The sequence below is a fragment of the Diuraphis noxia genome, unplaced genomic scaffold (genome assembly GCF_037042655.1).
Source record: "Diuraphis noxia isolate RWA-SAM2 unplaced genomic scaffold, SU_Dnox_SAM2 contig0003, whole genome shotgun sequence".
NCBI classification, from domain to species: domain Eukaryota; kingdom Metazoa; phylum Arthropoda; class Insecta; order Hemiptera; family Aphididae; genus Diuraphis; species Diuraphis noxia.
This window is the reverse complement of record NW_028301713.1, coordinates 34621598-34646048: the sequence shown is the minus strand read 5'-3', so window position 1 is coordinate 34646048 and position 24451 is coordinate 34621598. Positions and strand designations below refer to the sequence as shown.

Below are 24451 nucleotides of genomic sequence, written 5' to 3'. Positions count from 1 at the left end.
TCAACACCAGGGTTTTGCTCGGGGTTGAGAGATGAGCTGATAATTTGTTGCACTATCTTGCAGGTCTTTCATAACTCATAAGTCATAAGTTTTGTACGCTGATGCGGTAAAGGTGCATAACATTTTAGTCCTTATCAACCAACAGCATTATATTGAAATAACATTGTCGATACAATATGGTTCCGTAACTGAAAGTATTTTTAAATGTTTCGAAATCTCACTGAAGGATGCAGCTCTTTGGCTTTGCAACCTCTTGGCTAAGCTACTGACATATATTATAATATTATACATTTAACTCGCTAGGAACATTTTCATAACAAATATTATATAAATATTATATTATATATAAGTATAAGACCATAATATTCATGTATTTTATAATATATGCGCGCACACACACATACGTCATATAACTTATATAAGTGTATAATAATTAATAATATTATATTCGATAAAAATTTAGTAGATGCCACAAAAAAGGTTTTCTACTCGATAAAATCGTACATGTGTAATATGTTACTATGATAATTTTATCGTATAAATAATATTACATCCGGAAAACGACAACCCAGTTATAATATATCTATAGGTATATACGAGCATACAATTTCTTTTGTTCATTATACATTTTCGTAGACCAAATTCTTACAAACTATAATTATTTATATAATTTATTTATAAATAAGTAATGCTATCTAATATACGCTCGTTGCGCAATTAAATTGGTGTTGTGTAAATACCGCTGAGTGTATGAGTATTTCAACTTATTACAATAAAAATTCTATATACGCATAATATGTTGGAAAATAAAAGAACTAATTTCCAAATCACTAAGCTTGGCATTTTGACAATATTGGTCGATGATAGAGATAGATATAATAATGTATAATAAAAAGTGAAAAATGGTTACCTTTCTAATTACACAATAAATATCATGTTTTAATATTATACTATAACAATGTGGGAGACAAAATATATATACACTTATAAATCTCTATATTAACGTTTCGATATCGATACAACAATTATTATTAATTAATTAAGAGGTGTTAATATATTATTTATGTAATAGTCAAATAGGCACAAATTGCTTTATCTTATATTAAATGTATGATTATAATAAATAACTTTTCTGGACAGGTTTTACCGATATGGCAATTGATACCTCATCGGTTTACAATAAATAAAATAGTAAATTATACAAGTGTTACGCGACTTATTATATCGAAAAAGGGTTTAAATCTTTAAATACAGACACTTTCAATTTTCGGTTTAAAACTTAAACCATCGATTAACGGATAGGTAACGAGATTAATTACAAAAATGTTCAGTATAATGCAATCATGTAAGCAGTAAAGCCGCCGATACCGTGCGGAGTGTATATAAAGGTATAACCGCACCACTGAACCAGTGAACAATTGATTTTAGTTAGTAGGTATAACATAATATTATATATGCACTATACAACAATATACTACCTGATTTTTAGGTATTGTTTCAGTTTTATTTGAACAAAATTCTTTATATTTATCACAAAAAAATATTAACTTTCATTATTCCTTGACGTGGTGATCAATGATCACATTAAAAAAAAAAAATATTAAATTTAAAAATGAATGATGATACAATCTAAAAACAAATTTTTGGTAAAGCTTTTTTTTTCTCAGCAATTTTTACTTTCTACATAATATTCTTCTTCTCAGTTTTTCTTGATTACGTTAAAAATAGTTTTATGAAAGTTAACAGTCTTAAAAAACCCTTAATTACTTATGGGTCTAATTCTCAATCAACGACATCATCTGTAATACCTAGGTAAATTATTAGTATTTCATATTATCTAGTAATTATATATGTATATGTGCCTTATTGTCAACTTTAGACATTTTTTGATATTATGTAAAAGTAAATAAGGTTAAGGAGACAACTATTAACATATATTGATCATAGTTATTTATTTGTCATCTGCTGCATTCTACCTTAAAATCATTCATTACTCCTTCCACCACGCCACATAAAGAAATCTCAATGCTACAACTTATATATGACACAAGTCGCTATAATAGGTTATTATAGTATATATTATATATAAGGTAGACTTGAATAGATTTCTAAGATTTGTTTTTGTTAATTTAACAATAGGTACTAACTAGTAACTATGAACTAAAGCGATTTTTGGAATTTTTTGCTTGCAGGTTTATAATATTACCTAGATTTGTATGAATACGATTAATAATTAAAATTTAAACAGATTGATAGTCACTTAAGCACAATGTTATTAGTATATTATTACTTAAAAACACAAAAGAGTCAAAAAGTAATGGATGGCTGTACCCGCTGCGCCGAAATTACTACGGCTATAACAAGTGATATACAATTTATTTATTTATTTATTAGTAATATTATGCATGTAGCATGTAGGTATATTGCTCTGCATTTCATAAACTAAGCTTAAACTCATCATGATTACCTATATAAATAGGCGCTATCCTGTGTAGGTACATTTTAAAATTTAATGTTATTCTATATTATGCACAATGCATGTATATTATTATCATAGGTACCTACCTAAACTATGGCCACTCATTGAATAAACAAAAGTAAAAAACAGTTGCATAATAATTTGTAATAACATCATCACAAATACTTAAATAAAAATATTTGTTGAAAATTCACCTATTTATTTATCTACTTTTGATTTAAATATCCTTTTTGCTGTCTTTTTCAGACGTATTAAATTTTTGGATACAAATCATTATTTGATATTAAAAATGGGCTTGTAATGCTTGTATACATGATTATTATTTTAAATAAGAAAATATTTCTTGTATAGAACTTACAACATTACGATTAAGTTGTTTTATTTTCTGTGTTGCTGCTATTTTATTAAAATATTAATTTGCTTAAAAAACGAGGGACTTCATTTTATTTTAAATGTTCATAAAAAGTTTATTTTTGGAAAAAAATATATTGAACAACCCTTCAATATTTGACCCAATATTACGTGTATTATGATTATAAATTATCTGAAAATCAATTTATTTTCCACATTGTTTATCACAATTTAATAGATCGTATGCTTAGCTGTTGTTTTTCCCACACATAACATAAACTATTCAAAATTAAATAAGCGAATATAAATTCCATAAGTACAAACAATACTTATATAAATATATAAGTACTCTATAAAATAACAATGCATAGGTTTTCATACATATAATAATAATAATAATAACAATAATATACGTATGAGTATAATATTATTGTATAGCGTAGGTAATATATTGAGAATCCTACCCAATTTTTATGATTCAATAAAATATATTATATATAGTGAAGGAATACAAACTCCGTTATAGTCCTATAATATGTGATGATAGACGTGTACATTGTATAAAATAGTTGTAAGTAATATTTACAAAAGGATACTCTATCGTAAATAGCTTTATAGATATTCGTATTTGTTATTTGGATCATTAAGAATTCGTATACTTTGGTAATTTTGTATTAAAGAAAGTATACACACACTTTTATACAGTTATACAAATACATAAACGTTATGTATACGGATAAGTACATGAAGTTATTTTTTATTTATTTTATTATAGAAACAGCCGTATAGAGAAATAAGTGTATGGCATGTAAATGTGTGTGTTTGTATAACAAAAATCATTTTATTCGAGCATTACGATAGTATTTTTTTTTTTTGGGCAGGGGGCAGTTTTTCAAAGCGATATTTATGTATTTTTAGCATATATATTTATATATGTATAATATGTATATATATACCTATAAGTTTTTATTTTAATTTTAATGCACCTTCAGTTTCTTTATCATTTAAAGAGTCACGACTTTGACGGTTGTATCGGTTGTCACTGTATGTGGTGGCCGCATCGAAGTTTGTTACTTATGATTTATTCGTCCGAAAACCAAGCTGTAAAAAAAAATACATATATTTTAACACATTCAATCAGATGGAATAACTATGAAAAATAATGAAATCTATTTAATAATAAAGGTAATAATTTAAATAAAATTGCTCTATAAAAATAATAGTACTTAATAATATATAAATAGGTAATATAGTAACTACAAAGTACCAACAATTATATTGATACTCGTATTCCAATGTAACTAAAAGCAATATTGAAATTATAATATATCAAGTAGGTATTTAATTCAAAATTGTAAACATTTAATTCGTAATATAAAGTAAATAATATTTTTTGACCGTGATAAGTATGTGATCTACAACTGTATAATTCATCAAATCATAGATAATATTGATGATCTATGGATTAGAACCGAATGTTGGTATATACTACCAGATTTAATCAACGTGAATCAAAAATACTCTTTATCCCTTACTCCAGTTGGTATATAGTCTCTAACCTTCCAATTTTTTACATTTTAAAACTATTCAAAATCGTTACCTCTAAAAACCCAGAAAAAATGTAATTTTTATAAAAAAAAACACATCTTCCCTTATTCCTAATACAGTTTTTGCTCGCCTAATAGTGTTTTCCACATTTAAAATAAAACAAATCCTGTAAATATTTAGTTTTCTATAGTAAATCGAATAATTTACCATTCCATATAAGTCATATTTTATATTTTAAGTGGACTAAATATTAAGCGGTTTCTTACAGTTTTAAAGTTATGTATAAGTATTTAAAAGAATTGTAATAAATAGTAGGTATCTATAATTTGAATATAATTATTTTTTATTTAATTTATTGACTTACTTCAATTATAAAAATCATATTTTATACGTTGAAAATACGCAGATGACTGGTTAATAAATATAATTTTTAAAGGAAAATTCTCGTTGGTTGTTACATATACCTAATACTAGAAAGTTCTAATTTTTAATTAAATTTTCAAAAAAGATATAACCTAAAAGAAAGTGGCTTTCATACTTATATTAACAGTTATATTTAAATAGCACATAAAAGTTACAGGTGATATTAAATTTTATAATGTAGGAGATACCTACTTTCTTTATAATAGGATGTTATATAAATGTATTAATGTAATATAATTATTATTCCAATAATTAAATATACATAACGGTTTTTTTATTATTATTATTTAGATGAATTAGATATGTATTTTAAAATGAATTTATAAACTTCATATAATACTATAACGCATAATTTAAAAGAATCATAGGAGAAGTATTGGCAACATAGTTCCTTCTCCGGTCCTCGATACCATAGAAAAAAAAAAAATTTAAAAGAATCATCATTATTTTATGAAGTATAGGTACTGTATACTGTTAATAGTGTATAGGCATTACAATATTATTACAGTGAATAACTATGTAAACCTACAAACTAAATTCTTACTAACTATACAGTTATGACCATATCATTGGTAGTATAAACGTGTGTATTGTAAATTTATATAAATTAGTTGCATTGTTGTATTAATATACTAAATTTAATTATAATACGCTTTACAATATTTTGAACAATTTTTTAAAGTGCAGAATAAATTTTTTAAGACTACAATAAGTATAAAAGTTAACTTTTGAGTGATTCATGATATATTAATATATTATTAATAAGTTGATAAAAAAATAATTCATCATTATATTAACTAATTGAACTGCAACAACAATTATTATTAAAATACCATGGTTCGCAATTTTGTGTTAGTATAAAATATAAATAATAATAAGCCATGCAAATGTACATACATAAATATTTGAAATGATAGCTACATGTTTGGTATAAATGACTGAATGAAATGACTGCAGATAGTCATTGATATAAGTCAAAGAATTATTGGCATCATTCAATTACATAATGTATAAATATATAGTATAAATCTATATTCTCTGCATACTGTTTTAGTTCACACGTCCGGGGTCGTGTGTTGCTGTTGGCCAGCCTAATTGTATGGGTACTAAATAATTGAATAATGGAAGAACTACAATATTTAAAGGTTTTTAAGGCATAACATTTGTTTTAAATTCTATTTTTCATATATATTTAGGAGTTATTAATGCTGAAATTAAATTCGTGATAATATGTAGCAATACTAGTGCAAAAAACGGAATAAATATAAAAGTATTAAATAATTTACAATTTAAAAACAAATTACCTAAAAATAGATTACATACCGAAGAGAATAGTGTGTTCGAGTTAGATTGTTTCAACAAGAATTATGTTCAAGCATTTAAGTATCAACGGTTGTCGAAACAAAATGCATAAAACACATGACGTTATCGGAACGAAAAAATTATAAAAATAAATAAACAGCACACAAAAATTTAAAGCACACAAAACAAAGCATGATTATCCATTGTGTAAGTATAATACTATAATGTATTAATGTATAATATAATATATTATGTATGTGTTTCTCTCCTTTTTTTAAAAAATATTCTATTGCTTTGTTTAATGTCTTTCTCTTGTTTATCGTGTAAGTATAGAGAATTATATGTTGAGAGGGTTAAAATATGTATACTATTAGGTAGGTATATAATGCATATTATATCCCATATATAATATACATCGTCAAATACAAGACACGTTATTAATAATAGCACAATAAAATTATGTTTTATTTCATTAACTTTTTACCTAAATTAAATTATTCTAAAAATGGATAATACTGTGTTATTCAAACATTATAAACGAGTAATATTTAGGAAATATTATTGATATTATATATGACCTTATATTATAGTACAACGAATGTCCTAAATTCAGCTAAACAACAATATTTCAAGCTGAACACATCAATCATTTATATACATAATACATACATATATATTTATATATTTAAATGTATATATATATATATATTTATTTATAATGTATACATATATATTTGTATATATGCTATTATATATTATATTGGTAATCAAATAAGTACTAAAAAAAAAAAAATATATATATAATATATAGATAATACATAGTAATGTTTTTAGTATTATAAGGATAAATCAAAGTTGAATTTTGAATAAAAAAATAAGCTTTAAAAACAATATTTGTTAATTTTGTGTGTTTCTAACTGAAATGTTATATCATATATAATTGAAACTTGAGGAATGCTTAATTAAATTCTATTGTATATTTTATTCGTTTTTTAAACAATTATTATTGTGAATAGGTAAATTTGTATAATTTCCCGGTATGTTATACATTCTTAAGCCATCAAAGTGTTTTTATTGGAACTTACCAACTATAATGGCTAATATTGCGAGACCAATAACTCCCATTATGATCATCATCTGAAATAAAAAAATTTAAAATTTAAAAATTCCAATTTTTTTTTAAACCTATTTAAATCAACCAATTTTATAATATTTAATAAAATATAATAATTAGCCTATATAATGTTATGTATGTATGTTGATAATTAAGTAGTGTAGCTATTTTTAAGTATTTATTCAAATATCAAAATAACTATTATGATTCTTTTGTTGGAGATATCGATCGACCATTTAGTTATCCCAATTGTATTTAATTAAAATGATCTTTTTATGTTTTTTTTAGAATTTTAATAAAAAAATTAAGTTATGAACTAAATATTACAAAACGCTTAATTTTGTTTTACTGCTGAAACCTGTATATTAGTATATAATAGTAAAAATTAATACACGGAATACATTTGTTGGAATAGGTACTTCTTCCAATCGCTTGATATTACGATATGTAAATATATATATATATTTTAAAACCACCCTAAATGTAAATATGTTATGCATTTTTAAATGCATGCTAAATGCAAATTTATACATCTATTTTCTCCATCATATCCTCCAGCTGTAACCTTTTTTATCACTTAAGCTGATTATACAAAAATATGCATAGATTTATTTAACTAAATAAAGTACAAAAAAAAAAAATTATATGTATGCATAATATATATATTTTAATTTTTAATTTCTAATTATTTTTACGAAGTATGTTAGTATGGTAATTTATAACTAGGTATACTAAACTAGTATTCTGATACAGATTGTTAGAATGAATCATGTTATGAACCTACTTTTTAAGTGGTTAGAATACAAACAATAAGATAGGTATATGTTGATAAGAGTATAAATTGTTATCATGATAATTTGTTTTACTTATTTATAAGTGGGTGATGTGGGCAATGATTAAGCATTAGGTTATCTTCGTTCATCGGATTAGTAAAAAACGTATTTGGTTAAATTATAAAAATAAAAAGTTAATTGACTTTATTCATGAGTTACCACTATACTCTGCAGTGTTAAATTAATCAAAAACCAAAAATTGTGTAATTGTCTTCCAATAGGTCTCTAGAACTCGTGTTTTCTCCATTTTGTATACACAATAATTCCAAGCTTAAAGAGTTATTTTTAAAAAAGTAATTTTTTTATTGAAGTAAGCACTATTGTATGTTAAAAATGTATCATAGTTCATACTAATAATTACAAACTACAAAGTATAAATTAGTAACTGTCTATTTTGTTATTACAGGAGGTAATTATTTTCAAATTTGTGAAATATAACGCGGTTCACGCTGCATTTTTTTTTTTTACCAAAGGCTTTGTATTTGACCTTTTAATATTTCACTTAATTTTTAAAAAAGTTATTAAAACCATATAACAGTTCATAGAGAATAGAACAAATGTATATATTAGTGGTAATATGTTTTCTTGTAATCGTGAATTTTACATAACAACCTAACCTAACTAACCTAACCTAACCTTACTCTACCTAACTGAGAATGACGTATCCAGACTTCAAGTTCAGAACGCAAGTTTGTAAACTATATAAATTAAATACAAAGATTCAAAGCAAATTATAGAAGTGGAATCATATTGTTTCTAAATATTATCGACTAATGTTTAAAATATAGTGTCAAATTTTTAATGAAAATATTTCTATTACTGTTTAGGTATAGCGTTTATTATAAATATGTGCATATAAATTTATTGTGGTAGTTATCTTGCTGAAAATTTCTGGTTGTGTTACGATATTAACATTACGAAAAAATTTACAATTTAACTTCTTAAGGATATATATTATACCTAGGTATACCGATTTTTTTTTATCGTTTTACCTATTTACAATAAATTTCCCTTTAACCATTAACATTATTATCGCTTAAGAATTTAAAATCATTTTAAAATAAACTAGAATTTTATCGAAATATGCAAAAATTAAAAAAATTATGTTTTTAAATATCTTTTTTTTTTTTAAATCTTGGTATTTAAAATAATTAATTCATTTATTATAGGCATACAAATATTATAATTTAATTTAAAAACTTGATCATAGATAACATTTTATTTGAGAAATGTTCAAATTGATAGATATATTTTTAATAACAATAATGCGTATAATCTAAGTTTAACTGTATTAAAATAAACATTTCATATTATGTTCATATAGATTAGAAAGAATCAGTGTATGGAGGCGCCCCTATACTCCTCATAAACATGTTATTTTTGGGCATTTGACATTTTGACCTATTTTAAAATTTATTGTACATCAAATGGATACACAAAATGACTAATAACAGTCGTGTACCTATATGTTACATAATGCAACTTACATTACATGATGTTCTTTTTTAATGTTATAATCAATTGTTTTAAGTTTCAATTTAATATTTTGTTAATGCTTTTCCATTAATCGTCAATTTTATTCCGTATACCCATAACCATATTGGTTCTATGTTTTACTTCAAAGAAATTTTCGATTTAATTGATTAACTTTACTGGTTTCAGATCCATATAATATATTTTGATTTTTATATGAAACATTTTATTAAGATCAAAGACATACTAATCTTTATAAATAAGATTTTCAACAATTTATTTTTTTAAATGTAATAAAAAACAATTCTTTAATAATAATTATAAATTAATCTTTGTGCTCTCAAACCAAGGAGTGCTACATTTTCTAGAGTTATTGATCAAAGTACTTGAACTTATAGTATGAATTTTTATAATTTTTAAATGTTTCTCAATATCAAATAGGTAAAGTAACTACATACCTTTAAATTTTGTAGCCAAAATTTCCTCTTTAGTTTTCCAGCCTGTTGTTCAAATTGCGATGCCCCTTGTTGCAATGCATCTGTGACAAAAAATGAATATAAATATTAAACAATAAAAAAATAGTGATATTAATAATGAGCTAAAACAATTTTAACCTGCTCTGTCATCTAGTTCGGAGAGTTTTTGATCCCTGTCCAGTACTTTCATCACGTTCGTCTTCATAATATCCACCACCTAAAATACATAGAGTAATAGAGTAAGTAAAAAGCAAATTGTACCGTTTTTGCGCTCGCACACACCTCATCGACTTGTGCTTGTGTTTGTTGCAATCGCTTTTGCGCCGCGATTTGCTGTGGTGTCTTTGGGCCTCCGACCACTGTGTCATCTCCTGCGGTAAGTCCAGCGCCTGTTCCATCGGCCCTGTTGTATACATACACAACTCACAATAAGCGTATAAAAGCATAATGCATATTGTCATCATTATCATCAATCGTTTTACGAGTAAATTCTTTGGTAGCGAAAGAAACGAAGAAGGGCGTATTATGTTATATACTGCAATAAGTTATTTCGACCCTAGTTTGTTTGCTCAATTACACGGAATACTGTTTGTCGTACTTATCACGCGTTTATGGTGAGGCAATGTTTGCACATACGATTTCTGGAGGTGGGTATAGGACATGCGTTTTCACAATAGCCGTCGTAGTATAGTTAGCGGTATACAATAGGTATGTGTTTGTAGCTACATATATATTACGTGTAGTTCACTTGACCGACTTACGTTCCTGGTGTTTGTTAGGGTGTGGAGATCGGAAAAATCGAGTACCTATTCCAATATAAATTAATTTCGATGAATTTTGTTCATAATTTATTTTTTAATATTCAACTTTACTTATAAAATTATTCATTGTCAATGAATCATTGAAATTTTGCAAACAAACATGGAAACAATAATTACAATAAACGTATAATACAGTATACTAAGGCGTTACGTGCAAGGTATTATTAAGTGTTTAAGCATTGATTTTGATTGCTAAAAAATAAGGCTTTTTAACAATTTTATTTACAAAGTTTAATACGCTCCCGAAATGTGTAGAATAAAATGTAATTCTAGTCAAGTGGATAATATTTAATTCATGAAGATTAATAATCATAACACTTAAAATTAACAGTGTTCTTTAATGTTTATTCAAAACCAAAAATTTATATTATAAGGTTTTTAAATTTAAAAGCTAGAAACTAAAATAATAAATATGAATAGTTGACACGTGAATCGTGAATATTATATAGATTACACTTCCTAGTGTGTAAATAAATTGTTAGGTTTATTATATATTTAGTTTAGATATATTTTTGACTAATTCATATTTTGACCGCTACAGCCAATAATTTTTTACTCTGTGTAATATCGTTATAAATGTATGATACATTTTCGTAGAATGAATTTAATATATTTTTAAATATAAATAAGTTTATTGTTTATTTACTGCCATTACTGATTAATTTATATTCAATTGGATATAGTTGGTACTACAGTAATACTATCGTATAGCAATTGTCAGAAATATATATTATAGGTATTATTTCACTTAGTATTAGTCCCAATTAAAAAAAATCCTATTTGAACGCTTTATGTTGTTTACTGTATACTATGTTTGATATTGAACATTTGAATTTTCATAATTATATCGTACCTAATAAATAGGAACTGTCCATATATAGTGCACCCTGCAGAGTAAATAATATAATATCGTGCATATAATACTCCGACGAAGAGCTATACAGCTGAAATTGACCTATACCTAAATAGGCAGGAATTGCGTATAGCTATATACCTATAATAATACAACACATCATCATCGCCGCCTCCCACTGATAAATCGATGGTAAAAACGGCTAGGGCCGCCTACGGGATTACGTGTGGCAAAGTCCAGATGAAAAGTCGTACACATCATAATATCATGACATTTAAAACGTATAATTTACATAGACCTCAAAACGTGATATATATTATAACACGCCTATCCAAAAAAAAAAATGGTATTTGTCGAAAGTATCTTACCACGCGTAAGTTTCATTCAGCGCGGGTTGTTACGAGTGTTACGACTTTACGAGTGTAACATATATCTTGTGCGCACGGGCGTGGTGGTGGCAGCGGCGGTCGTTGTGTTAGAGCGGACTTCCCCGAAAGCGGATTCCTGTCGGATACGGTCTGGAAGGGTTAGTTGGGGTGGAGGGTGGTGGCGGGTGTCGTGCGGAGAGCACTATATAGCTATATTGTATATACACTCGACCGCGTTTGGGCGTTGAACGAAAACGGCCTATCCCATTTCCCACTGCCACCGCCGAGGAAAGTTTGCAGTAATTCGAAAACGACCTGACCCTCAAGCTCACGCGGAGACGGTTCGATGCGCGTATATACGAAACCAATGTGATGAAATACAATCGATAATCCATAGTGTATATTAAACACATTTTACGCATTAAATTATAATGTTCTTAAACGAACGCAATAATAAAATAAAATGTATGCCAATGCTTATGGGCATAATAACGTTATACTTACATTTTGTCCGTAAAGCGATCGGAATGACAACGACTCGACTACGGTCGCTGCTGTACGTGAATGTGCTAGTCGTACGACGACGACTGCCTATATAATATGTAATATATATTATATTATATAGTTTATGCGCGCCGCAAGTGCAGCAGTGATGGTAACTCGACTGTTGTGTCTTAGGACTCGCGCTGCGTGGCGAATAAATATAATATATTTAAAGTTCCTCTTCGGTCGCAGGTATAGAATCTCGGTGACGCCAATGCGTGGTTATGTGGTATTCTGGTGGCGTATATAGGGCCGGCGTGATATGTGCGGTATAATATGTTAAATGCTATAACGACGACGACGGCGACGACGACAATGTGAGATGGTACAGCACGGATTTTTTTGTTCGAAATTTAAGTTTGTTTTTGCCAGCGGCGGCGGCGGCGTCGACGACGACTGTGAAATGCACTGGCTGCCGTGAGCTTTCGCGCGCGCGTGTGAGTGCCCACCAGTACCGTCCGTCTGCGTATGCGCGCGCGCGTCGTCCCACCGTACGTTATATAGTGTCATACATAGTGTCAGTGTGTATGTTTTCGCGTCGGGGTGTGCGTAAGTTTTCGCGTGTGTGTACGTGTGTGTGTGTGGGTGTGTGGGTGAGCGGCGTCCGCTTGACGATCGATCGGGTCCCTCGGAACGGGCTACTCTATATACACGGCAGTGCCGCGTCGTAAGGGAATGGAACACCGCGTGCAACCCCCGTCGAGGGCGCTACAACGCCACCACCGCCTCCACATCCACCATCGACTCCACCACTGCCGTCCGACTGCACGGTCGTATTAACCCATACAGTTGTACGTGGCAAAGTCGCCCACGTCGGAACCGCTCGTCGCCGCCGTTACCGACCCGCACCGACACCCCAAACCTACACCCCCGCAGACGCCTTGCGACCGCCGCCCACGCACCGTGGAAAACAAGGAAAACCTTTAGCGCCCGTATACGCGGATACGTATCATTATATATATATATATATAGTATATACGGGATGTTACATTTTTATACGATACTCCGCTATAGTTTAAATCTTGAAAATGAAGTCCATTTTTCATGCGAGTAAATTTTGTATTATTTATGCTGTATTATCTTAGAACACATTTTCTTCATCATTCAAAATAGATAATCGATACACGTCAACATTTTCAAAAAATCTTTCTGCTCCTGCAAGTTGTGTAGGTAGTTAAATTATTAGTATATATATATATATATATATATATAGGCGATAATTGAAAACAATATGGAAATATCCTAAGACATCGCAAGCAGATATAATCATAATATTATAATATATAGATTATAATTATTTATGGTATAAAAAAAAATAATATGTCATAAATATTTTATACACTTAAAAAAGTAATATTATCGCGTGTATTGAACATAAGATTTAAAATTACTGTGACCTGCACTTAAATACGGATCACCCCATATAAGGTATATAATATGGTGCATGCGATTTCGTCGCGCGCAACGCTGATCCTCGACCGTGGGCGTCCTCCACCAACGATTATATATATTATTATTATTCTATATTGCTCTTAGGCGACAGCGACCGAATTCTGGTGTAATATATGCACATGGCGCGTATATTATATTACATGCACACGCACATGCTATATTGAAGTACGCATACGGATGTGCGTGTATATTATATAGGTATCAGGTATATCATGTGATATAGGTACCTAATGTTTATGTTAACATTGTTAACACGCTATATAACTTCAAAACAACACGATGACTGTCCTCCTTAGCAAGCATTTGATGTTTTATATAATTATTGTATTGGGTTTATGTATATATAGGTAATAGGTATATATGTTACGCGAATTTGTACATATAGCCATTTGGCATTTAGGTAGGTATACGTTTATAAGATTACAGCATACGATTTTCGGCATTTTTCCTCGTTATTTTTATATGCTAACATTTTTATGATATCGTTTTTACTGTAGATAATTACCTATACAGCGTGTTGTAGTGTAAATGATAGGTATACGGTATACCAATAACTTGTGCTGAATATTATGCAGTTCTACATAATAGTTCGTGGTTTCCATGACCTGATTGTACAGAATAAACAGTGGTTTTCGGTTGGTTCGTGTTTGGTTTTTCTCATCGTACCTATACCTACATGTATATTATATAAATCTATATTATATTATGTAGACATTAAATATTGATAAAACGTTGATGAAACCTGAAAGCATCTTTTAGATTCTGAGCGGAGCGAGGAATGTATTGATTTTACCATGATGTGTATTTTTTTTTTTGTCATCACGTTTTGGGGCAATAAAAGTGCATCGATTTTCGACTTCAGTACTTCGTTCGATCAGAAAGTGAATCTAGTTAGTACTTTGGTGAGTCAAAATTCTCAATATTTTTCTAAATAATCGGGATAAACAAATTAAAAATTAAGGGGAAAACGGGAAAGAAAACACGTCCAACGACGTGGCTGGGTAATAAAATATAAATTAATCTAAATCTGAAGCCCTAAATATTCATTTATGGTATATATTATAATATAATGTAATATAGGTACCAACAAATGCATCGTATTATGCCCATCACGCTATATACGCATACATATATTATATGTATTATATATAGGTACAACAATTAATAATACAATAATTATTACAATATAATTTAAAAGCTTTAATCAAAATACATAATTTATTTTTTAATTTTAATTTTTACAAGATATATATAATCTATACAATTAAGCACAATATAAGTATATGTAAGATTAGGGTAACAAAACATTATGGGGTTACGTGAATAAGAAGCCACCAATCAGTAGTACTTAGCTTGTTTATTATGTGATTACTTACAACTTTGAACCTATTAGGATTAAGTAAGATGATCCCTACACCATTTTCTTTTCAGCCTGCGACGGAGATTTCCAGGAAGTGACGGGATATGTCAGCCTTTTATTAGAGTGATTTTCTAATTTAAAATACATAATTTAAAAATAGTATCTATTAAATACTGCAGATATACTGGAATATGGAATTCAATAAACAAACTAATGAATGTAATATAAATTATTAGAGTTATAGTTATAATATATTTTTTATATTTGATAACATAATATACATAACATGCGCATATCTAAGTAATAAGTAACCTACCTATGTTTAATCGTATTATTATCTATAAAAAAGTTGAACGTTGATATTTAAATAGTAAAATGTACATAAATCAAATAATTTAATGAATATATTGTATTACATTTTATTCAGTATTTATTGGATAATATTAAATACCGTGTGTTCACCAATTATTTAAGGAACACTGAATTTCTCGGACTCGAATTTTTTTTAAAAGCTAGTGGTATATGAATACACATTTTCAGATATATTTCAAATTTTTAACCCTCTCGTTACGCGCATGCGCCATGCACAACGCAACTTGTTTTTTTTGATACCAAATTCGGATAGCCTGAAATTTTTAAGTCACTTTGACCTGGTACTAGTACTAGTATACTACTTGTATATGATCAAAGTTTACAACCCTGGCCTGGTGGTCTAGTCTATGGTATGTTGTGTGCTATCAGGGTGAGTATTTAACAGATAAGGAACTTCGTTTAATGTTGTTTGGATAAGCCATACAAACGACGTATACTTTTCATAATATATGAATCCAAAAAACATTACTATTCGGTAAAAAATTCTATGATTGTATCACAAAGAGAAAAATTGATTTTCCAAAGCATTGCCGGTGTATTTATACGTAGAAACATGGTATATTATTTTTATTATCAGTGAATCGACCTATTATTTCATTTAATGGTAATTGGTAAGAATATCTACTATCTAGGGCACATTAGATTTTGTTTGACATTTTAATGTTAAAGCAAGTTGTGGAGGTTTAACTTTAAATTTTTTAAATATTGATATATTGCTTTAAAATTATGACATCCTTCATTAAGTCAACAGCAAGTAGATGTACTTATATTGGTTATATTGTATATTACACTTATTTTAAACGTTGATTATACCTACCTACTACGCGTATTATACTATTATGTTTACTGGGATAGGTACACTGTACCTATATATAATATACAGGCATACAGGTATACGTTTAGATATAATTAATTGTATTTTTTAAAAGGTCTTAGAAGTTAAGACTTACATGGTTACATACTGTTTACAATTATACACTTTTTTATAGTAGTTACTAGTTGTCAGGATAAGAATTAAAAAAATAAAGCATTTTAGTTATGTCTAATATTTTTCACTTAATCTCAAAAAATGTTCAACTGTATCATAACTAGATAATTGTTGACTTACGATATTCTTCTTTAAATTTTTTATTTCTTGTTTTCAAGATTTAATCTCCATAGCCAGTTTTTGTTTCTTTGGTGTATTTGTCGATAAATATCCAGGAGTTTGATTTGAAGAATCAGAAGTTGTTACTGAACTACAAGATTCATTTGAAGCACCAGAAGTATTCATAAATCCACTTACATGACTTTTTAATTCTTGAGTGTCTGGAATTGAAGTACAACAGCTACTCTGACGTTCATCAAAATCCTAATGATCTTCATGGGTTTTCAACTGTAGTTTAGCCAATTTTGATCTTTCAAAAATTATTTCATCTAAAAAAATAATTAAAATGTATTTATCTAACAAAGTATTAGTTTATTAATATAAAAATTAGTTTTTGAAATAATTTAAATAATTTTTAAACATGTTTTAATAATTTTATTATTTACTTACCATTAAATACAGATGGGATAGCATTAAAAACTAGTCTGTTTTTTGTTGTGGAGTTTAAAAACATTGAGTCTACAAAGTGATCACCACATACTTTGTAACTATTTTTTTTTTTTAGTTCTTCAGCCAGATTTTCTGTACAACAATTTTTCATCCATGTTGCTAGACGATCGTCTTTTGGATATTGGAAAAAACTTATATTCCTAGTACTTGCTTTATTTTTGCAAAATTGTACAGAGCAACGCATTCCTGTTTTTTTACTCTTCATTTTTAAATTTTGTAACACAAGAGCACAACACCTAATTTTATATAAAAAAAAAAATATTTTGAAACACACTGGTCAACTAACAAGTCACATGGAAATCACAAAAACAGCAATTAAAGGGCAAGATAACCTAATTCTTAAGGGATGTGAAAGGTCAGAATCTAAGCAATGCAACCCCCACGTCGCAAGGCGAAACCGGGTAGTTAGTATGAATTTCAATATTGGTGCCAGGTAGAAATCAGAACAATTTTTTTGTCATTTTCCAAACGAAATTTCATACCTGCACTGTGGTCACACTGATTTCGTCGCGGAACATAGAGTAATATTACTCTATGTCGCGGAAATAATATTCATAGTTTTTGCACAGATTATATGAAAACCATAGATAATATATATATATTATATATTATCTATGATGAAAACAGATTGTGCAATTCCTATGCTGCAATTTAAAATATGAATACGGTACTGTCACAATTCCAGTCAATACATTAGCAATTAAAAGTAAATACATATTATACATTTATTATAAACATAATATCGATGAAGTACAAAATTTTAATACAATTGGCTTACTTTCTAATTTATTCATTAATGGTTTAATATACTTAATTTTCTATTTTTTTTTCTGATATTAAATTCCTACTTAAAAATTTAATAGCAGCATGAATTCTAAATCTAATAAAATTATTAATTAAATACTCTTTATTAAATAGAGGACATGGATGACTAAATACAACATTTGTCATGCTTAATTTTACCTTAACACCTACTTCTTTTTCAATAGCTACATGTGGAAATCTATTTATAAATATGTTTTCCAAATCATCAATATAATCATAAAATGCATGTTGTGGCATCATTAAATTGCCAAACATTGTTTTTTCTGCATTTCCATATGCTTTGAAATAGCAAAGTAAAAAAGATTCATCCAAATTTTTTTGTGATTTCGCATATTGAATACAAACATCACAAGTGTGTTTTTCAATATATTTTTTCATTAGAAATCCACAAACATAAACAAAAGCAATTTTTTTCTGGCATTGATAAATTCCTATAATCTGGGGTGTCTATTGCAAGTAATTTTTTTTTTAAATTGAAATGGGTTTTTGTTATCAAATATTATTTTTATGTTTTTCGTCATTTAATGAATCTGTATTAATTTTAGATAAAATTTCATCCAAGTCTGCGATGCTATTCGCATTGTCAGAATGAGTAAAATAATTAAGACAAAATTTTTGTTTATATGACCAGATAAATTGTATTGTGGTTAGATTAATATTATTTCCATTATGTTGGGTGCGAAATGTGCCAAATAAATTTAGCTAATGTTTTTCGTTAGTGACATTTTATCGTTGCAAAATTTCACTGCACAAGATTTTTTTTTTAATTGTATTTAAAAAAGCAGGTAAGTGGATGTCGCTCTGCTGTACCTCTGACTAGGGTAAGTTAGATTTGAATGCAATGATAGGTATCATTGTATACGAAAAACGATTCTGAACGGAGATGATATTTTGTCAGTCTAGGATATATTATATTTAAATATTGTCATATATTCTATTTTGAAACAAATATTTTATTTTTCAATTAGGAAGCATTTTGCATAAGGCATGGTTAATCAATTTTTCCAAAAACATTGCATGTAGTTATCATAATTCATAATACCTTATCATAGATATACATTTACCTGGTTTGAGGATAAACCGTAATCGTTACGCGATTTCATAAAAATTTAAAACTCAAACGCTCAAAACACTTTTCCTATAATGACTTAGTGTTGAATTTTATAACCTTAGATATAAATACAAACAATTTTATGAATTTTGAACTACAAAATAATTTGCAAATATTCATGGTTTTGACGAATTTTTGTCAATATTTGAACTTCAAATGCTAATAACAAAAAATTGTGCCTATGTATTCTTATAATTTTTTTAATTTCTATAAGAATAACTTATGAGAAACTTTGTATTAAATTTTCAAGTATTTTTATTGGGTCAAACAATTTTATCGACACTTCAAAAAAAAAAATTTTCAGAAAAATTGAAAATTTCAGTTGTCTATAGACATCTCAAAAAAAGTCAAAATATTGTGAAAATTAAATCATGTAAAGAAAATGCCAATCTAAATAACTGGTAAAATTTTCAAGTATCTACGACTTATATTTTTTGAATAATAACAAATATTTAAAATCGTTTGAGGATAAATCGTTATCGTTACGTTATTTCGTAAAAATTTAAAATTCAAACACACTTAAAATATTTTTTATAATGATGCTTCGAGTTTTCTTTATAGCTACTTGAAGGAAAACTTACGGAAAACTTAGTGTTGTATTTTTAATCCTTAGTTATAAACACAAAAACTTAATGATTTTTCAACTCCAAAATTACTTGCAAATTTTCGCGTTTTTGACAGATTTCGTAAAAATTTGAACTATAAAGGCTAATAAAAAAAATTTGTGACTAACGATTTTTCATTTTTTTTAGCTACAATAAGAACAACTCATAAGGAACCTTGTATTAAATTTTTAAGTTTTTTGATAGTCCAACATTTTTTACCGACACTTCAAAAAAAAATTCTCAAAAAAATTGAAAATTTTAGTGGTCTATAAATAACTTAAAAAAGTCAAAAATGTTTTGAAAATTAAACTGTATATAGATAACACTAACATAAACATTTGGTGAAAATTTCAAGAATTTGCAGTGATTAGTTTTTGAATTACAACTATATAAATAAATCGATTTTTTTGAAAACTGTTGGAAAATGTTCACTTTTATATCGGAAACCACCCCCAAAGTTTGAAATTGAAGCATTATCTCGACTAGTTATACTGTACACAGACACAAAAACTAAAAATAAAAACACATCATCATTGTAAAATCAATACATTCATCACTTCGTTCAGAATCTAAAATTTGACAGAAAATATTAAACACTTTAAAAAACACCGAAGGCAAAACACTTGAAAAGTGAAAACAAAACATCAGAGTGTTGATAACGAAATATTTTTGGTTTGCCGGGTATTCGCGGCCCAGATATTCCAAATAATTTTAACCTGTTGAAATGGTCACATTGATTCTGGCGGAGACCTAATCAAGCCAATTTTTGTTTGCATCTAAGCACTGACTTCTATACTATAGAATATATATTATATATATATATATATATATATATTATATAGAAGTCTGTGCATCTAAGACGTGCACAATCTGTTTTCATATAATCTGTGGTTTTTGTTTATTTCCCGAGTTCACCACAGATTTTCAAATCCCATAGCTTATAAATATTATATATCTATGTCAAATCCATTCATCTATTTAGGTCTATAATTGGCTACACTGATACATATTATCATAATCATAACGGAAGACGATAAGAAAATAATAAAAAATGATCGTTTTGATAATAATATTTTTTGGATATTTAATCCATGATCATATTATGATTAATTAATAATTATGTTTATGAAATATAAAAACGTTGAGAATTATTGAATATTGATGTGCTTTATTATCAAATAATTTTTAATACAATATTATTTTCGATAAAAGTAAATTTAATTTATTAAAGCACAATATTTAAAATTATCTAAATCTGAATTCAATTATTTTGTCGTTGGAATCCAAATTAATTGTCTTTATTAATAATTTTTATTTAAACAAATTAAGATTATTGTAAAAATGTTGCCTTTGAAACCACCAACATTAAAAAAAAATGTTAAGAACATTAAACTGATAGATTTTCCAATTTATGACGAAAATGGTGAAATTTTAGATCAAAATTCATGGCCAAAATATCAAGGAATTTTTAATGGCAAAATTATTATCATCAATAATTTAAATGACAAATCACGTCTCTGCAATATGGTTGGTAAAATTCGGAACAATTATAGTTTAGCGGCCATGCGAAATTTTAGATTTTTTTTCGGAAACTATGTATTTCACCGAGTTAAGAACGATGGTGCAAAAATAAATGTTCGGAAACCATTATTTTGGAAATTATAGCCATCCAAGGTTTGTGACTTTACGTTTATACGCATACGCGTCACACTAATGCCGCGCACATCGCCTATATACGCACGTCCGCGTATAAAAAAATTTGCGTGGCCGCTAAACTAGATTTATGCCTAAAATTCTAGTATTTAAATTTCAGAAATATTACCTAATTGTATTTAATAATAGGGTTGTTTTGGACAATTTGGTATAATTGACAAGGACAAATTCATAGACTACAAAACCCTACAAAATCAAGTGTTAAGGCAAAAAAAGAATTGGCAAGCAATGGAATTAGTGGCTTTTGATTTTCCTCATAATACCCAAAATGTGACTGATGAGAAAAACTTACACATCAAACTCCAAGAAGCATATTTTGCTAATAAGCCAGTTTATAATAATTGGAAAGAATTGAAATCAAGTTGTTCTACAGAATATGAACAATTGTTAATTTTATCTGGTGTTCAACATGAGTTATCATATTTTTTACTTTTAGAAGAAGCTTTTTTTTTATGTTACACATTAGAATGTTTAGAAGTGCGAAATGAAAATGGTTCGCTTATAAGTGTAAATGATTGTTGGAACCAATTTAATAGTTTAAAGAAAAATTTTCCATATTTTTATGCAGCTTTTCATTATTATAGATCAAAAGGATGGGTTGTCAAACCTGGACAACAGTATGGTGGAGATTACGGTAAGCTATAAATATTGAATTACAATATTTTTTTTTTTTTTTTAAATGGTTCATGTATTTTTCAGTCCTCTACAAATCATCACCAATTTATTATCATTCCTCATATGTAGTCGTGATCAGTGTTAATGGCCAAAATAGTGAATTGTTACCATCGTGGCCCTCATGGTATGGATGTGGTCGAGCAATAGAAGCTGCCAGTAAAGAATTACTTATATGCACAGTTCTTGGTCCTGCATATGAAGAAGGTATGCAGATCGATCTGTCACAATACACTGTCAATGACACTATAGTCAGACGATGGGTACCATCTCAAAATAGAAAAAAACCTAATGTTGTTAATACGAGTAAACCGTACACAAACAATTAGTATATTGTATGACTAATAACAAAATTATACAGATTAAATGACTATTTAGGTCAGTTCTTTTTTATCTATGAATTTTTTTATTCCTTCAACTTTTCATTTTCTGTACTTCTGGAATTTTCTTTATTCCTGTTAGTCTGTATTGTCTTCGTTCTTGTAAATATTGATCTCGACATTCTTTGATAAAATCTTCATTAACAAACCACTTGGCCATGCAATCATTTAATCTTTTTACTTCTGTTCTGCATTTATAGAACATCCAAAAACCGGTATCCAAGCAACAATCTCCAAAGACTAAACAAAGTTTAAAAAAATTAGCATTTACCAATAAATAAAAATCATAGATCTCGTGAAATTACCTTTATTTTCTTCAGAACATTTTTCATACTTTGCTCTTTCCCGTACAATTTTTGGTATTACTACATTTTGTTCAATCTTTCTCAATTTAAAATTATCAGGATCTCCTGAAAATAAAATTGAAACAATTTTTAAAGAGATAAATATTCAAGGAAAGTATCATTAAAAATATGCATACCCAACCCATGTGGTCCTCCTCCATATCGAGGAGTACGTCCCTCCTTAACTTCTGATGATGCATTTGATGCAAACATTACAACATACAATAGTACCTATTATGCTGATGACAATAATAAAGTGTTTATATAAAAACTAGTATAAAAAATATATTTTAAAAATAATATAATAATAAGAGAAAAGATTTTAAATCCAAAAGTAACTTGAAATAATATTATACAACTAGATATTTTATGATTTAAGATTCCGAAATCACCACTTATGAAAGTTCAAACTTGTTATTTCTAAATATTATTAATCCTGATTCTTGAAGTGGATTACAAAATATTTTATATAACTTTATCAATCACTATCAGAAATTTTGATTTTCTTATTATTTGTATTTTTCATGGTCTCACTTCGGTATTGTGTGGTATAAGCATTAACAAAACAATAAGGACGTCAGTGCTGTGGTTTTTATATGATTATCAATACGACATGATAATTGATAACATGATGCTATTTGATATAAGTTATCACTTTATCAGTACAAAATATATTAAATATAAACTTTATACCCTATTTGGCTTGACGTCCCTACATATTTAACATATTTTGTCATTTATGTGATTAAACATTTAAAAAAGAAATAGTTTTTTTTATCATTAATTTATTAAATGACAGTTTTACCCTTTACAAACCAAGGTAAAACAAAAAGAAAAAGTTAGACAAGCGGGTACAAAAAGTGGTCGAGCCTCGAACATGTCGTCGTTACTTCGTTAGGGATGTTTTATATTTTTGAACAAATTGATAAATGATTGCAATGATTGAAAATGTATGTTTTGAATTTTGACTAACGTCTATGATGGTCATCTAACTATGCTGTGTTGTACTTTAGTTATACTAGTTAAAACCAACTAATATTTAATATTTATTTGTAATTTTTTATAGGTACATCGTACATAGTAAGTTAGATAGGTAATAACATTTTTTTTTCAACTATAAAATATAGGTAGAACAAAAAATGTGAATAATAAAATATATGATAATATTTGAGATAAATCTTCCTTTTTACAAAGAAAAATTAATTTTTTGTTTATTTTATCTGAGATAATTTTGCCGCCTTCGGGCAATTGATCACCGGTGTCCTCCCTAACTGGCCCTGAAACAGCGTGTTGTCAACATATTACCAAAATGTTATTTAATTTTCGTTTACCGTTAAAATATTTTAAATTTTATATATAGCCTCTAAAATTGACTCTAAATATTTAATGTCTTCCTTTAAGTCCTCTGATCGACCTAGTCGTTTAACGTTGTTAAA

General features: G+C 27.8%; 3 protein-coding genes across 3 annotated transcripts; 1 reads left to right on the top strand and 2 right to left on the bottom strand.

Moving 5' to 3' along the window:
- Positions 1 to 350: 350 nt before the first annotated feature.
- On the bottom strand, positions 351 to 13042 carry nSyb (neuronal Synaptobrevin). Its single transcript, XM_015517066.2, has 6 exons — positions 12546 to 13042; positions 10282 to 10402; positions 10138 to 10216; positions 9982 to 10061; positions 7189 to 7240; positions 351 to 3931 (listed from the first exon to the last, which is right to left on the bottom strand). Coding segments are annotated over exons 1-6 (354 nt in total). The 5' UTR covers positions 12548 to 13042; the 3' UTR covers positions 351 to 3911.
- A 7969-nt stretch (positions 13043 to 21011) lies between these two features.
- On the top strand, positions 21012 to 22684 carry Tsen2 (tRNA splicing endonuclease subunit 2). Its single transcript, XM_089224899.1, has 3 exons — positions 21012 to 21433; positions 21749 to 22253; positions 22319 to 22684. Exons 1-3 carry the CDS (start codon positions 21248 to 21250, stop codon positions 22618 to 22620), a joined length of 993 nt encoding a protein of 330 aa, XP_089081025.1. The 5' UTR covers positions 21012 to 21247; the 3' UTR covers positions 22621 to 22684.
- Positions 22584 to 23564, bottom strand: LOC107167848 (COX assembly mitochondrial protein homolog). The gene is made up of 3 exons (XM_015517046.2): positions 23153 to 23564; positions 22977 to 23081; positions 22584 to 22911 (listed from the first exon to the last, which is right to left on the bottom strand). The coding sequence occupies exons 1-3, from the start codon at positions 23226 to 23228 to the stop codon at positions 22706 to 22708; spliced, it is 387 nt and encodes a 128-aa protein (XP_015372532.1). The 5' UTR covers positions 23229 to 23564; the 3' UTR covers positions 22584 to 22705.
- Positions 23565 to 24451: the final 887 nt, after the last annotated feature.